The sequence below is a fragment of the Clarias gariepinus genome, chromosome 1 (genome assembly GCF_024256425.1).
Source record: "Clarias gariepinus isolate MV-2021 ecotype Netherlands chromosome 1, CGAR_prim_01v2, whole genome shotgun sequence".
NCBI lineage: Eukaryota > Metazoa > Chordata > Actinopteri > Siluriformes > Clariidae > Clarias > Clarias gariepinus.
In genome coordinates, this window is record NC_071100.1 from 32,052,525 (window position 1) to 32,069,910 (window position 17,386).

Below are 17,386 nucleotides of genomic sequence, written 5' to 3' on the forward strand. Positions count from 1 at the left end.
TTTATTCTCTAATGTTTAAACAGTCACTTTTTTTTGCTTGTTTTTTTTTTTCTCCTGTGCAGTTTTGCAGATAGAATGTTTGGGACATTTCTCGGTTAAACTTGAGCAATCTTCATTTTCTTATTGTATTCCCCTTAATTTCTATTTTTTCCCGAAGTTCCAAAGAAGCACCGATGAAATAGCTGTAGGTGAAAAAAGGCTTGGGAACATCCTACAACCATTTGAAACTCAGGAGGTTCAACTTAAGATCCACCAATTGCTCAACCCGTGACTGGGGACTGGCTGGTATAAACAATTCTTAGATATATACAATTCTGTGCCGATCAGCCCCTTCTTATGGTACAAAATAAATGTGTTTGCCCTACCATCCTGCAATTTGAAATTTGACTAAGCCCAGAAGCTAGAGAGCAGATTCTCACAATAATCAAAGTGACTTGCAGTCTGGGATCTCATAAAACATTTCTAACTGTCATTGAGTAAGCTCTGTTTGTTAACTTGGAGCATTTTTTTTTATTTTCAGACAAAGTCTTATAACCTTGTGCAGTTTAAGATAAAATATAGAAGTTATATAATAGTCAAGGCTTTATTATGAACACATACAAACATATTTTTTTAACATTATAGAGAAGTTAAAAAAATCGTAGTTTTTACTTCTCATATATTGTATACGTTTTCATACAAAACTTACAGCAAATTATCACCACAACCACGCTTGACTGTGCTGTCATAAAGAATAGTGGTACTTTTTATTCTGCTCTTAGTTCTTTTTGCTTGTTTGTACCTGTTAAGTTTCTGCAGAACTGACATTTCGGACAGCAAAATCTTTTTTGTTTTACTCTGTAAGATCTCAGTCTTGAGGCACACCTCTATTAAGCATTAAAATACCATAAAAACAATTTGTTAGGGTTTTCGCAAATGTTCCTTAGATTGTGCTTTCACACAATCCTTTCTCCACCATCTCTTCTCCTCTTCTCCTTTTGTTCCTTTTTTTTGAACAAACACCTCCACACCAGATGTCCTTCACTTTACAAACAGTGGTCTTTAAAGTGGTTCTAAAATAAACATGTAAATTTGTGATACTATCAACTGTATTTACTGTATGCCATGGATGCTAATGTGACATGTAAAGCATGTGTATGGAGCTCCAAACCCTATGGGATTCATATGACCACATAGCAGATCTAAGTTTTAAGTAAAAGAACAACTTACCAATCAGACAGTGCTTGTAAAAAATGTATTGTCATGAGGCTGCATGGTGAAACCTCCAGACTAAAAAAAAACCTATTGACAACAGGATTTGAACACAACTGTCTGATCAGCGTCTTAACAGCCAGCCAGAAAGATCTGTTTACACACTTTTTGCCTCATGCTGGGGGACTTAATATACTGTATATTAGTGAAACCGAATAATCTGGAACTTTAACTCTAACTCGTGCTAATCTGAGAAGAAACATTGTATAAACAAAGTTATAATCTAAAGTAAGTTTAACAGATGCACATGAAACTGGCATTTTGAATTCTGCTCTTAGTTTAATTTTTCTTGTTGGCACCTGTCCAGTTTTTCTAGACAGGTCTTATGGTATGTGTAGGACATTTGGGATGTTAAACCTTTTTGTTTTACCCTGTGGGATCCCAGTCCTGAGGATCTCTGATCATGATCATTCCAAACATTTGTCCAAACACCTTTCTATGTCTAATATGATGATTCACCACTATCCTTACAGTTTATAGCAATGCAAATACAGTTCTTAACCCAATTTTAATACTTTCAGCAATCTTCTTATTTGTTTTCTTTAATTGATGCAGGACAACAATTTGACGTTTATGAAACAGAGTAACATATTTGCCACAATTACAGGATATCTCTGACATGGTTGTTTAAGAAATGAGAAGCTACTTACTGCATTGGTTAAGATTAAATAACTTGTTTCCAGCTGAACCATATTAATCAATGCAATAATTATGGAAGGCTCTTAAATATTTACTTAGTAAACTCCAGGAGATGACTTCTTTTTGGCTGTGCAATGTGCTTTACATTGACCTTTCCATTAGATGAAATGTAGTCATTCACATTACCAGAACATGAAAACCCATCTTAAAAGTGTACAGATATTTTAGCATGTTATTTTATAAAGAAATGTTTGTTCATTCTTGCTACTTTCCTTTTTAAATTGGGCTCTAAATGTCTTTCTTACATCAATTGTGAGTTATCATATTTCCCATTTGAAATGTATAAAATTTTTAAATATACAAAACAGTTTTTTGATGTAATTTCAACAGAGTCCATTAGAATCACCTAATTCTTTCCCTGAAACTATGGAGCCCAAAGCTGTTCCAGCAACTCCATTAAATCTAACTTTGGAATTAACCCAAATGCAAAAAATATGTAATTATGTAAAATATTTAATTTACATAGAGGAAAATGTGTGTGGTGTGGTGTGGGGTTGGGTATTTTATGATACCTTATCTGGGCAAATCATTTATTGATTTAGTGATGGGTGTAGCCATGCATCAGAAAGAAGACAGCTAGAAGGAGGACCTACTTAATAAAAGAGAGTGAGAAAGTGGGGAAAAACCCAAAGTTTGCAAAAGTCAGCTATTGGATTTCAGTTCATCAAATATCAAAAGCCAGCGCAAGGAAAAGGTGAATATATAGTAAATCACAAGACTTCACTAACAAGGCTTATTAGGTAAATATTGATTGTAAAAAGTTTTCCGTTGCTTTTATTTATTACGTTTTTTTGCTTTTGCTCTATAAGTTGCAAATAACCTTTTACTCAAATAGGCTCTTATTGTAGAAAGCATGTTGATGTTTGCATTATCAATCATTTTAAATTTAAATCAGGAGCTGTGAGAAATGTGTATCATAATTAAGGAAGCATTTTTCATGTGCAAGATTTTATGTGAATTCTGTGCACAGATGGAGTACAACGTGACCGTGGCTACAGGAACCTTGAAGTACTCAGGTACTGTTAACTATGTGTATGTTACCCTGGTGGGAGAGAATGGAGAGAGTGAAAGGAAGCTGCTGGACAAACATGTCTGGGGTCTGTGTCAGGGAAAAGTAAGTAAGAGTGCAAAGGACTAATTGTACTGAATATGTAGCAAGGCTACTTTTATTCATTATACTTTAATACAACTAGGTATATAAGTCAAACATCAAACTGAGCAATTAAAATTAGCTAAAATTTTAATACCTTTTCAATAGACATTGCTTATTCATTTATATTCATAATAGGCATGATTTAATAGACAAGGCATAGCTTTCATATATTTTACATGAATTGTATTTCCCTTTTTCTATTTCGTTCCTTTACAGGTTCATGAATATAAAGTTTGGAGCTCTATTCATCTCGGTCGTGTGCTCCTTGTACGATTGGAGATGAAAAAATGTGAGATACTAAATTTTGAAGATGACTGGTTTTGCAGGTATGTGAAAGTCACACAATCAGAAGGAGAAAGAACACAAACATTCCCTTGTTACCGCTGGTTAAGGGAAAATGATAAAGTAGAAATCCGTGATGGCACAGGTCAGTTCTAACAACTACTTAAAAACTCTCAAAAATATTTTCAAGATTTTATCTCACTCTAATTCAGGGTGATAATTCCTAATAGTGGCTTCTTTCTCTCTTTTTCTTTCACAGCTAAAAGGCTGTTTGATGAGATCCTGCCCCAAGAGCTGGCTCATAGAAATGCACAACTGCAGGAGAGAGAGAAAACTTTTAGGTGTGTATATTTTAGCACCAGAAATCTTCTTAAATTGAACATAGTTTTACCACTTTTCCTTTTGCATTAACATTTTTGAAGGGATTGCACAATAGGCAAAAGTTTTAATAATAAACACTTTAGAGATAGACTAAGTGCTATAGCATAGCATTTTTATAGTGTAAAAAACACTATGATAACTTATGGATGGAAATGCTAATGAATAATTTTATTTTTTAACTTATTTGATATGAAATAAATGTGTTAGTTGTTTTGTGTTAGATGGCAAGTCTGGGCTCCAGGAATTCCCAAATGCGTAGACTTCAAATCAGAAAATGATCTCCCCCCAGATGTACGTGTCAACTTTGAGAAGGCAAAGGACTTTAAGGATATGTGAGCAGCATTAAATTTTATATACATTTAATAGTTTACATAAATAATATTAATTCAATCTTACAAAGTGTTTTATCAATTTAAATTAAATATAACATTTAATTTAATGACCCTCAGACTTGTGGAGCTATCTCTATTGAAGCTGGTCTCCTTAAAAAATATGTCGTGGAATAACCTGGAAGCTTTTGACTACATATTTTGTGCACTGCCTAAGAGTCCCACTGCAGGTGGTAACTGTGATCATTTCTTTCCTATTCAAAACAAGTGATTTCTAACAAACACAACCACACAGAAACGTGCACACATGCACACAGTGATTTTATTGTTTTTCTATTCATTATAACATATTATAAGCAGTAAATGTTGGTCCCCTAAAAAAGCCCCCTACTTGCGAACGAGTTCCGTTCCGGGAGCATGAATAAGTCGGATTTGTTCTTAAGTCCGACAAAGTGGGCCTTTGACACGAATATACAATGTAATGCGTACCAATCCACTTGAGTACTGCACATAACGAAATTAATCTCACAGTGAAATGTAAATGTTTACTCTGCACCTTTAAATCGCAAGGAAAATCCCAGACACCATTTTGTCTCAGAGAACTGACAATAAACTCTGTTTTGTTTTTGATTTTCTGAAATTAGAATTATTCACCATTAGGACAGCCATTTTCTATCACCAATGCTCCTGGACTGATTTAAACTGGTGGGACCAACTAATTTCTCCCGCACCACTACACCCACATGCAAACATATACAATATACCAGACTTCTGAGATTTTGTACATTCACTTACACGCTGAAAGTATTGTATATAATTGTAAATATTGATATCTGGTGCACTGCAGTATCCATTTTTTTTTACAATACATGTGAGCTACAGTACTTCTGTGATTTGTTCGCATCTACGAATGTTTATAGATCCGCGGTCCATTCCTATATATGCAGAAATTCGTAACTTGTTTGTAAGTCACGGGCTTCCTATATTTAAGACCTCCTGCTTAAACTGTACACAACACATAAAAATACTAACTGAACCTAAATGTCTTATTGATGTTATTAGAATACATTAAGGAACACTGGAAAGAGGACAGTTTTTTTGTCCATCAGTTCATGAATGGAGCGAATCCCAGAATGATCCAGAGGTGCAGAAAACTGCCGTCCAACTTGGCCGTTCAAGGAAACATGGTGCAGGACTTCTTACACCCCAACACCACCCTGGATAAAGAGCTAGAGGTAAGTTGTAGTGCATAATTTCTCCATGGATGCCATACACCCTTTAAAATGTTCATATTGTCTTTAGTGGCCACTTTATCCTGGTTACCCATAATACACTGGTCACTGGATACCACATATATAGTATATATTCACACCTAGGGTCACAGCATCATAAAAATGTAAAAATAAAAAATAAAATGGGAGGTACATCAGATGTTTTCATATCTTGGAAACACCCCTTTTTACATTCCATTACGTAATGGGTACAGTTTGACCATCTCACTGTAATACAAGGAAATTAATCAAACATAAAAATAAATCTTTGTACCAATACAACAGCATTCATCCATGTCCAGGTACTGAAGGCAACAAGAATCTTTCTTTCTTTCCACAAAGGCTGGGAATATATACCTTGTGGACTATGCTATACTGGATGGGATCCCTGGGAATGTGATCCATGGGAAGCAACAGTATATAGCAGCACCTTTGTGTTTACTGTATGAACATCCAGACAAAGGCCTAATTCCCATTGCTATACAGGTAATGCTTTCACCAAGTCTGTTAACTAAAGGCAACACTTAACTAATGAAATTAAAGTCTCATTACTCCCACTTTTTCTTTTTCTTAGCTTGTACAGAATCCTACCAAGAACACACCTATCTTTCTCCCCAATGATCGAGATGATGCTTGGCTATTGGCTAAAATGTGGGTCCGTCATGCCGAATTTCAGATCTTGGAGGTTCTGTCACACCTGCTGCGGACTCATCTTATAGCAGAGGTGTTCTGTGTGGCCACATTGCGTCAACTCCCTGCAGTCCACCCTATATACAAGGTTAGTTGTAAAGTATGAACAAGCTTTCTTTAATACTAAAATTATCAGGAATAAAAGTAAGTTTATCTCTCCCTCTCTGTCTAAGCTGCTCATTCCTCATCTGAAGCACACCCTGGTGATAAACTGCCGTGCACGCACAAGTCTCATCTCTAGTGATGGTATCTTTAAACAGGTATGCCTCAGCAATAGAAAATACACTGATTGAAGTGACCTGCAAATGTCAAAAAACTCAATAAGTTTGACTATTACAGGGATAATATACAATAGAGACATTAGCCCAACTGTTATCCAGAACATTGTGCAATAAGATATGTTTCCCACTCACAGGGAAAGGAGGGACCAGCAGGTTGATCAGGCCTTTGCAATGCCTTGCAAAAGGTGCCTTAATTCATTAATTGTATAATTTATTGTATAGACCCAAAAGAATTTATGCCTTGCCAGGTGCGTTGTCTGACCATGGCCCTGGTGTCCTGCTCCATCGTGCACACCTGTTGTGACCTGCATAATGAAAGAAAATAGTTAAAGATAGTTAAAGGATTGTTGTCTGTCCAAACAACAAATTTGTGACCTTCAGCCAGTGGTCGAATTTGTCACAAGCGGACCACTTCAAAGCCAAAAAATCGGTGAGCAGGATATCTTGCCTGAACTTTGCTGGCGGAACCAATTAGCTGGGCTTTCAACCTTTGCAACCTGTGACAGCACAACGCCTAACCCGTCCATGGGCGCATCAGTGGACAAAATAAACGGGCGATAGAAATCAGGATGTGTCAGCACCACGGACTTCATCAAAGCAGCTTTTAAATGCTGGAAGGACCTACTGTGCTCTTCCTTCCAGTCATCAGGACTACTGTACGTTGCACTTTTCTCTGGGGCCCTCTTGTTCCCTGGCGCGGCAGTTAAACTCTGGTAATACAAAACCATCCTACTGTAGGAAACAATTTAATTTTCCTCTGGTATGGAGTTACCCTATCCTCTATCATTAAATCAGACTGTCACTACTCCAATAATGCCGGTCTAGGTCGGTCGCTGCCCCTGAACTGTCAATTATGTGCCCTAAAAAATGCACGCTTCTCCATATAAAATGACACTTTTTTGGTGTTCTCTGAGCCTACTGAATACCATCTCAAGCCTCTTGATGGCCTCACTTTCATTTGGGGCATACACGAGTAGGTCATCCAGATAGCAGAGTAACGTCAAGAAATTTTGATCGTCAAAAATGTTTATCATTAGGCACATAAAGCTAGCAGGACTATTGCAGAATGGTGGTAAGCGATAAAACTCAAAGAGCCCCACAGGCATTGTAAAGGCTGTAAACTTTTGTCTTCCTCCACTGTGATATCATAGAAGCCGAAGATAAGATCCATTGTGCTAAAAATTACACATTCCCACCTAAGGCCGCCAAGCAGTCTGCATGATGAGTTAAGTGGTGAGCATCCTTAATCATCCTGTCATTAAGCCAGCGGTCCTGTCATCAACACAAACACGAAGATCACCATACTTCTTCCATTCGAGGACCAACAGATTTCATTAACTCACTGCAAGACTTGCAGATAATCTTACATTTCGAAGAGCACTTTTCTTTGTTTTTCTCTTTGTTCTTTGTTTCATATTGAGCACAGAGAAAATGCCAATACGAATATGCCTGATAAATGCCTGAATGAGTGACAATCTGACAAGTAAATCCTGTGAACAAAATCTTTGGCTTCACCATAATCTAACTTGTGACTTGTAACCCTGATGTGTCCCAGTGATATCATCCACCCCACAAACAAAGTCTTGAAGAAAGTTCCGGTACCTTAACATTATATTCTTTTAACTTGCAAACAATAATAGAAGAACAATTTTTTTGTGTTCAAGTTCATTAACCCAATTCTATTCAAAATGAAAGAAAAGTAAAACATTATAGACAATTAAATAGAAATAATAATGATAATGATACAAATAAAAGAGGAAAAGACAAAACAAGTCAGACTTAGTCAATTTCTCATACCTAACTATTCATGTTCCCTAGAGCTACACAATTGGCAGCACATTTTGTCAAATGTGTTTTTTTTTCTTCTCAACATATTTGTTCAACACATTCTCATTAGTTCCTTACTTCTTAGACACAATGTAGATCAGTAGTAAATACATAGGCATGCTTTCCTTTCAGGCAGTGTCCACAGGTGGTGATGGGCTGCTGATGTTGGCTCAGAAGGAGTATAACCTCATGACCTACCGCTCTCTCCAACCATACTGTGACCTCAGAGACCGTGATGTTTCTAAACTCAATAAGTACTTCTACAGGGATTACAGCTTGAAGCTCTGGGATGCCATTGAAAAGTAAGAGTCCAGTCTCAATGCAGTCCTTTAGAGCTATTATTTTTTGTCATAATTATGCAGTAAAATTAATTTACGCCATAATAAATGTTATGCTTGCTTGATTCTGGAGACACAGAAAGTATTGTAAGTTACTCTTTTCCTTCTTCCCTATAGGTTTGTCTCCAGCATAGTGTCTCTATACTACAGAAGTGACAGTGAAGTGATGCAGGATTTAGAACTTCAGGCATGGATTAAAGATATAGTTAAGGAAGGCTTTGCAAATGCTTCTAACTTTGGTTAGTTTCCTAAACAAACAATATATAATCCTTGTGTCATGTAAATAACTGTGGAGCAGTGGTGGTTCAGTGGTTATGGGTCTGTGCTAAAACCTGAATAAAATAATAAAATTATGAAAAACAAATATTGCTTATTATCATTTATTTATTAGAACAGACGTGAGGTAATCTAAATAATCTGAACTGTAACACTGTATTGCATTCAACAGCATTTGTCCTTTCACATAATAAATAATATTATTAAGTCTTATAATTTATGTGTGACAGGGCTGCCTAATGAACTACAAAATAAGCAGGAACTGATCACACTGTTGGGCGTGATAATCTTCACCAGCTCTGCACAACATGCAGCAATCAACAATGCGCAGGTAAGTGACATATCACTATTGTATTGTTTTATAAAAATCAAGTTGCCATGTGTAGTAAACCATTAAGAAAAAATCCACCATAAAAACAGTTACTGAAATATACTAGCCATCGTTAATATATTCCCTTCAGAATTGTCAATTTGCGGGCCAGCATTAGGCAAAGCAAAAAAACAAACAAAGATTAATTAAACTTTTGATAAAGTTGAACTGAAAATTAAAACATCAGTACAAATTCCAGCGATGTTTAATAGTGAAATTACATGCACTATGCAAGATGAACAGGTTTGGGGATAAACAGCCGTACAGCCAAAAGAAAAACATTTGTTTGTGAGGTTAATTGGGGAAAAAAAGCTTCAGTTTGTTAGGAAGAATTAAGATTAGATTAAGGAGCAATGAAAAAAGCTCATGTGGTCTGATGAATCCAAATTGACCTTATTCCAGAGTGATGGGTGCACCAGTGTAAGAAGGTACATTAAGTGATGCACCCACAACACATAGTGCCCAATGTACAAGGCTCTCGTGATCTTAGGTCAGGTTTAAATTCAGCTACATGATTTTCTTCTTCCCTGATGGGCGTACTCTTGGACTCAAATTGGGAAGAGTGACTCTGGGACTCATGGGCTCATTCACACATCAGCTCACCACCAAATTACTTATCAAAGGTAAAGGTTGTCTTAAAGGGGTCATACAGGCCTACATGCACTTTTTTAAGCTGTTTGGACTGAACTGTGTGTTAGGAGAGTGCATACACAACCACTCTACGATGATAAAGAGCCGTCCAGTGGTTTTCTTTTCATTTATTACAATAACATGCCCCTTCTGAAATCAGGCCAATCACAAATGCCTGTCAATGTGACGCCACACCGACAGAGGCCGCTCCTACACTAGTTGATTGACACTGGTGTTTTAGCAAAGACCCACCCCGAGTGAGAAGAAGCTGTTGGCCATTGTTTTTTCGCCGCTGGAGCAAAATGGCGCCTAAGCGAGTGTTGTGTACAGTTGTTGGGTGTAATAGCAAACACAGCAGTCGTCATTCACTACCTAGGGTTAGTGACCTAGGGTACCTACCTAGGGTTAGGTATCTGAGCCGCTGAGGACGCAGTGGCTGAATTTAGTTTTTAAAGCCCCGCCGATTTACCTAAATGCGTTCATGTTTGCGATAATCATTTTTCACCAGACTGCTTTATAAACGCGGGTCAATATAAAGCAGGTTTTACTAGGAAGCTGCTCCTAAAAATGACTCTTTGCAGATCCCCTTTTCTAATAATCACGATGAATGCGGAGTGTAAGTTAACTTACACTCTCATAGAACATGGTTATGGCTTCTTCTCTGTGTACATCCGTCTCTATATAATCCCTAATCGCCCGTTTATAATAAACAATGCATTGAGGTGATTGTAACACATCGCGTCTGTATCTCTCTCAGTAAGCTTCTCTGCTCTATGTTGTTGTTGCTCGCGGCAGCGCAGCCCGTTAATTCATGCCCATGCAGTGATGAGAGACAAATCGAGTCGATGCATGTCCATTCTTTCAATTTCTGCGTTGTCAGGCGATATTACAAACTTCCGCGTAGGTTCCATACTTAAATCAAACCAAAAACGACTGAAGAAAACAGGCTCAGGCTCTATATTCCATAGTTTTCCAGTTTGGACTGCATTACCCACAAAGCACTGCGTTGTGGGCAATGCTTTGTGGGTAATGCAGTCCAAAGCATTGGACTGCAGGACTACACTTCCGTGGCTATACCCCACGTGTGTTGTGAAGACACGCCCCACAGAACTGGGGGGGGGGGGGTCTCAGCAGAGGTCATGAGCATTTAAATTAGCATGTACTGAAACAGGTTGCTGAGAACAGAGCTAGTTTTTACCAGGTAAAAGTAGTGTTTTTTTTACACAATAATTTTGAATTTTTAATTAACGTATAATACAAACTTTTCATTAGGACCCCAAAGATCATATTAACATTTAATGAAAAATGGGATGTGTAGGACCTTTAAGGAATAGTAAAGTATGAAACTTTCTTTGAACAAATAGTGTATGTAATACTGCATTTTTCAGCATGCCTTGGCACAGCATTCACATGCCCTTCCTTGCATAATGCTTCCATTCTGTCCAGGCTTGTGACCCACTATAAGGTTATAGAGACATGCAGTGGTTGGGAATTAAATTTCCTGGTAGGTGGGAAGCCTACCACTGATTTACCTATACACATGTCAGCCTGAGTAATTTGCCAAAATCAAACATTTGCAATTTCAAACAGAAGTGTGTCACAGAATTTAGTAGCAAGCAAATAAATGTAATTTTACAATTAGGCCAGTCATGACGGGATGGAAGAGGCAATTTTGGGGAAATCAAACAATCATGCAAAAAAAAAAAAAAAAAAAAAAAAGTTTTAGTTTTTCAGAATTTACACTAAAATGTGTAGCTCTTGCTGCAATATGCTCTTCCATGTTTAAATATTGACTTTGGTTTTTTTCTTTGATATTCTAGTTTGACTTTTGTTCGTGGGTATTCAACACACCTTGCACCATGCGCCAGCCTCCACCCACGGACAAGGACAGTGTCACCATGGAGTTGATCATGAGCACACTCCCGGATATAAACCAGTCATGTATTGCAGTGGCAGTCACATATCTTTTAGGAAAATTTCCGGCAAACCCAGTGAGTCAACACTTGAAACACTCAAATGGCCTGCTCCATTTATTTAAACATGTTTTTGCAAAACAGGCTCAAAATAAAATGCAGTAATAAAGCACAGGATTTTGCCTGTAGGTTCAAGGTAAACTTGATGGAATGATTTAATCCAACACAAAATCTTCCCATTGATTACTTTCTTATTATGTTTTTATTCCATTCATTACATGTATAGCTATGTGCTTTTTAGTTTTTTTTTTTTTTACAATTTCCTAATTTTTATTTTAACTCCTTTCTGCCCTCTGCCTTTCCATCATGTTCAGGTCTCTCTGGGGCAGTACGTGGAACAGTATTTCACTGAGTCACCAGCCCAAGAGATGATAGAAAACTTCAAACAGAATTTGAAGGATATTCAAGAGGAAATCCTAAAAGAGATTGAGAATGTCAAACCGCAGTATCTTTATCTGTGTCCTAGATATGTAGAGAACAGTATTGCCATATAGAGAGACTTGAAAAACATAGGAATATTCTGCACTTCTTGAAAACAGTGCCATGTTTATTATTTCTGAAAATGTAAAAGAAAACCACATGCTAATTGAGTGTAAGTGTTTTGCTTTTTTGCGTGTGTGGGATTTATTTCCTTTTTCTATTTTTTTTGCATTAATTATATGATGCATGATTTAATTCTTAAGTTTGGTGTAGCATGATTCTTGATAGTACTGCTGAGTTTTATGGTCTTTTTATCCTCCTCGTTTCTTATTTTGTAATCAGCAGTTGCTGCATTTTTTAAAAACATGACACATACCCATATAGCAGAAACTGCATTATATTGACCCCTACAGTTAGGTTTCATGTTTAGATATAACACGACTATTATTTTATGCTTGGCATGCAGATAGAAGAGTAAGACCTACAGTACCCTTACGTAGGATATGTACTGTAGAAGAGTAACTTTGGGATGTAGGGCAGTTCAGGAAGTTTAAGCCTTGCTGGATGCCTTTAGTGTCATCCAAAGTGGGGATTGTGAGATGTATTCCTTTATATATTTTTTTCTATTGTGGTATTGTCTTTTGTGCCTGTAATTCTCATTTAAACATTGGGCCTTTTTTTCTTAATTGGAAGGTTTCTTACTGGAACCTCTGTGTCTGATGTGTATACACCTCAGCCTAGAAACTGGTATAAAGTACAGCGTTGTTAAACCTATGTTTAGAATTGAGTATGCACAGGTTGCCTTAATGCATGAATGCAATAAACCATATTCTTTCCTTGTGATTTCTGAGTCATCTTAGTCATAATGAACATTTTGGTATTTTTATTTTAATCAAAATATAAGTCATGAAGATTTAAAATTGATGGAATGTTGATTAAAAAAAAGTTGTAAAACCTATTCATGGAATTAATAAATTAATATAATGAAACATATTTGTCAAATAAGGTAAATATTAAAAGTCTTAGGCATTTTTTTAGTACAAACTTTGTTATACAGTGGAACCTTGGATTACGAACATAATTCATTCCAGAAGCTGGCTCATATCAAAACAATCATAACCCAAATTGAATTTTCCCATAAGAAATAATAGAAACTCAAATTATCCACAGTCCAAAAAAATAAATACATAAAAATAATTAATACAAAATATAAAGTAAAAATAACAAAATTAACCTACACTTTACCTTTAAAAAAAAGTTTTTAAAAATCCCAACAGATAAGTGTTTCCGTTTGTGTGCGCAGGCGCTGTGTATATGTGTGTGTTTTGTATATCTGTGTAAAGCTAAAGTAAGAGAAGAAGAAGAATAAGCTCCTCCCCTCTCCTGCTTCTTGTCTAACACAGTAACCCTTCCTCCTACTCTTATTTGAGTTTAACACACACACGCGCACACACAACGCAAACACTGTTTAATTGGGAAAATAAACAAGAAATCTCTCTAATGACACTCGCGTTAGCCACACTAATAAAATTACCTACAATTTAGCTTTGAAAAGAATCACGACAGAAGAATCAGAACTCTCTCTCTGTGTAGAGCAGAGATTGTGTGTGAAGGCGAGAGGAGGAGGGGTGTGTGTGTGTGTAAAGGGACATGGTGTCTAACGATGCGCGCACACACAAAGTGCAGGCTGATACAGAGAGAGAGAAAATAGATTTTTAACCTCTCTAATGAGACTTGCTTTTGCTTTACACGTGTGCACACGTGGTATAATAGTACACACACGCTGTACAATCACGCATACAAACACAAAATAAAAGATGTTTTACGCGTACACATGTGGTCACAGTGTTATAGTAAACGGTACACGCGCATATGAATGTTGATTATACTATTAAAAGATGCGCTCTAAGACCGAGCAGGGGAGATGATTACCCACAATTCTGCAGGGCAAGAGAGAAAAACTATTGGCTCAGTTGTGATTACGTAATTTCTTTTTCCCGTTTAGACAAAATTGAAACATTTTTATAGCAACAAGTTTTTATTCAGTTCATTTAATTCAAGATGCCACTGTATTTTGCTTTAAGGAATTTTGGCACTTGTGATACCTTATACAGCAACAGCAAACATGATGTTCACATCTTGTTGAAATTATATTGTTTAAAAATACAGATACCATTATCAACTTTATAATAAAAGAAAACAAGACAGTATAGTACAGTGGTAGACAAAATTGAAGTAAAATGTCGCCAGCTTTCACTTTCTCTACACACTGTACAGACATTGAACTTCCAAATGCACTGCTTGTCACGGGGCGCTAGAGGGCGTGATGGATCCAAGCGCAGAGTTAGACCTGTGATTAGTGGTAGTGCTTGTGTAGCAGACTGAGCCGGCTGAGTGCCGGTTAAGTTCTGTGCTGTGGCGTGAGCAGAGTCTCGCTGGAATGCGGAAGCGCGCGTGAGCGCTCTGTGTGCAGCGTGGACCTGTGAGGAATGCGAAAGCGCCGCGAGTCGGCGAGAGCGCCTTGTGGGTCCTGTGCAGGAATGCGGAAGTGCAAAGAGCCGGTGAGGAAACTTGGTGTGCAGCGCGATTCGCGCAGTGTTGCAGAGACGTGGAGAACCGGCGAGCAAATGGAGACGCCGCACAGGTTGGTGGCTGGTCTTGCTAAGCTTTTTCGTGGTCGAAGGCGAGCGAGGTTCCAGGCGGCGAATCTGGGACACATGGAAGGTGGGGTTAATTCGACGCATGGAGAGGGGTAGAGAGAGTCGGACAGAGCATGGGTTAATGATGCGGTTGATTGTGAAGGGGCCGACAAACCTTGGAGAGAGCTTTCTTGAAGTGGTCTTGAGGGGAAGATCACGTGTGGACAGCATGACCCTTTGACCGATGCGATACCGGGGCGCTGACGACCTGTGACGGTTAGCCTGACGCTGGAACATGCTTACAGTGCGTAGCAGCTGGTTGCGGGCACGTTGCCATGTCTTTTTGCAGCGACGGACGAATGTTAGTGCTGATGGGACAGCTACCTCCTCTTCTTGGGCCGGAAAGAGGGGTGGTTGATAACCCAGACAGCAGTGGAAAGGGGACATGCCTGTGGAAGAAGTAGGGAGTGTGTTGTGGGCATACTCCACCCAGGGGAGGAAGCGGCTCCAGGAGGATGGGTCCCGGGAGGACATGCACCTTAGCGATTTCTCTAGTTCCTGGTTCATCCGTTCTGTTTGGCCATTAGTTTGGGGGTGAAAACCGGATGAGAGACTTGGGGTGGCACCAATGAGGTTGCAAAAAGCCTTCCAGAACCGGGCGGAGAACTGGGGACCCCTGTCAGAGACAATGTCGATGGGGAGTCCGTGGAGTCGAAAGACGTGGTTAACCAGGAGTTCAGCCGTTTCCTTGGCGCATGGAAGCTTGGGTAGTGGAATAAAATGAGCTGCCTTAGAAAAACGATCCACGATAGTTAGGATGCAGGTGTTATTCTGTGACGGTGGTAGTCCCGTGACAAAATCAATGGATATGTGGGACCAGGGACGGTGGGGAATGGGGAGAGGTCTAAGTAGACCCTCGGGGGGTCGGTTAGAACTCTTATTCCTGGAACAGCTGTCACAGGACGCCACAAAGCTCTTGACGTCTTCCTTGATGGTGGGCCACCAGAAGCGTTGGTGTAGGAGGAAGAGGGTGCGTGTCACCCCGGGGTGGCACGCCAATCTGGAACTATGGGCCCAGTCCAAGACCTGGGGGCGCACAGAAGTGGGAACAAAGAGTTTGTTGGGGGGAACAGTGCTTGGGCCTGGTTCTTGTTCAAGGGTATGTTGGACGAGGTGCTCCACCTCAAGTCGGGTCGCTGCCACGAGGCAATGAGGGGGAAGGATTGTCTCCGGCATAGTCATGTCCTGGGGAGTGGAAAACTGTCGGGAGAGGGCATCGGGCTTGACGTTCTTGGAACCCGGGCGATACGACAACGTAAACTAGAAGCGGGAGAAAAACAGCGACCATCGCACCTGGCGTGAATTCAGTCTCTTCGCCGTCTTTAAATATTCAAGGTTCCGATGGTCGGTCCAGACAAGAAAGGGGTGTTTTGCTCCCTCCAACCAATGTCTCCACTCCTCGAGGGCCAGTTTGACCGCCAAAAGCTCACGATCCCCAATGCCATAGTTCCGTTCAGGTGGTGTAAGGCGGCGGGAGAAAAAGCAGCAGGGATGAAGCTTGTTATCCTCCAAAGCTGGCCCCTCCTGCATCCCCAGAATTACGGGGGGGCCTGACCTTTTAGTGGGCAGGATCGTACAGCGTGACCGGTCTGGCCGCAATAGAAGCAGGCGCCGTCGTCTCGGCGGCGCTGGCGTTCCTTGGGTGAGATGCGGGCGCGGCCTATCTGCATGGGTTCGGGGGGTGCCTCGGGGGTGATCAAGGCCGGTGCAGGGGTGCATGGTGTGTGACAGGGCTGCCGCTCAGATCGGCGAACCCGCTTGCGGGCGTCAATGCGTGTTGCTAGATCAATGAGTCCCTGCAGATCCGAGGGGAGTTCACGAGCCGCGAGCTCGTCTTCCTCCCATGGAGGAAGCAGTCAAAAAGGGCTTTTTCGTCCCAGTCACAAGAGGGAGCCAAAGTCCGGAAATCAATGGCATAGTCAGAGACAGAACGTGCTCCCTGGCGTAACTGAAGTATTTGGTTCGCCGCATGATGTCCTGTGAAGGAACGATCAAAAACCCTCCTCATTTCCTCAGTAAAAGTTCTGTAAGTAAAGCAACACGGAACTTGAGCATCCCACAGTGCCGTTCCCCACTCTCTCACCTTTCCAGAGAGGAGGGTGATGATGTAGGCGACTTAAGAGCGCTCTGTGGGAAATGATGTGGCTTGCAGTTCCAGAACGAGAGAGCATTGGGACAGAAAAGAGCGACATGTGGCTGGATTCCCGTCATAGGTAGGCGGAGCAGGGAGGCGTGGCTCATGGACAGGAGAGACCACCGGGGGTGGGGGTGGCTAAGTGGGTGTAGGAGGTGGCTGATTCTGAATTTGAGCAGAAAGAGCTTGCAAGGTTTCGGTGATAGTTTGAAGCGTATTAGAGATCTGTATGATTTCCTGCTGATGTGTCCCCAAGAGGGTTCCTTGGCTCTCTAATACCCCCCTCAGGCGGGCAGCCTCTGCTGGATCCATTCCTTTTTGGCCAGATTATTCTGTCACGGGGCGCTAGAGGGCGTGATGGATCCAAGCGCAGAGTTAGACC

The 17,386-nt window shown here is 39.9% G+C and overlaps 1 protein-coding gene across 1 annotated transcript; it reads left to right on the plus strand.

Moving 5' to 3' along the window:
* Positions 1-2,920: 2,920 nt before the first annotated feature.
* On the plus strand, positions 2,921-12,245 carry LOC128528886 (polyunsaturated fatty acid 5-lipoxygenase-like). Its single transcript, XM_053502054.1, has 14 exons — positions 2,921-3,064; positions 3,320-3,530; positions 3,645-3,726; positions 3,988-4,098; positions 4,216-4,325; positions 5,158-5,330; positions 5,709-5,852; positions 5,941-6,144; positions 6,230-6,316; positions 8,297-8,466; positions 8,620-8,741; positions 9,009-9,109; positions 11,599-11,769; positions 12,066-12,245. The coding sequence occupies exons 1-14, from the start codon at positions 2,921-2,923 to the stop codon at positions 12,243-12,245; spliced, it is 2,010 nt and encodes a 669-aa protein (XP_053358029.1).
* Positions 12,246-17,386: the final 5,141 nt, after the last annotated feature.

Coding starts and splice junctions, on each gene's coding strand:
- LOC128528886 (XM_053502054.1), top strand. CDS start 2,921: ATGGAGTACAACGTGACCGTGGCTACAGGAACCTTGAAGTACTCAGGT. Junction 3,531..3,644: donor AGAAATCCGTGATGGCACAG/GTCAGTTCTAAC, acceptor TTTCTTTCACAG/CTAAAAGGCTGTTTGATGAG. Junction 8,467..8,619: donor CTCTGGGATGCCATTGAAAA/GTAAGAGTCCAG, acceptor TCTTCCCTATAG/GTTTGTCTCCAGCATAGTGT.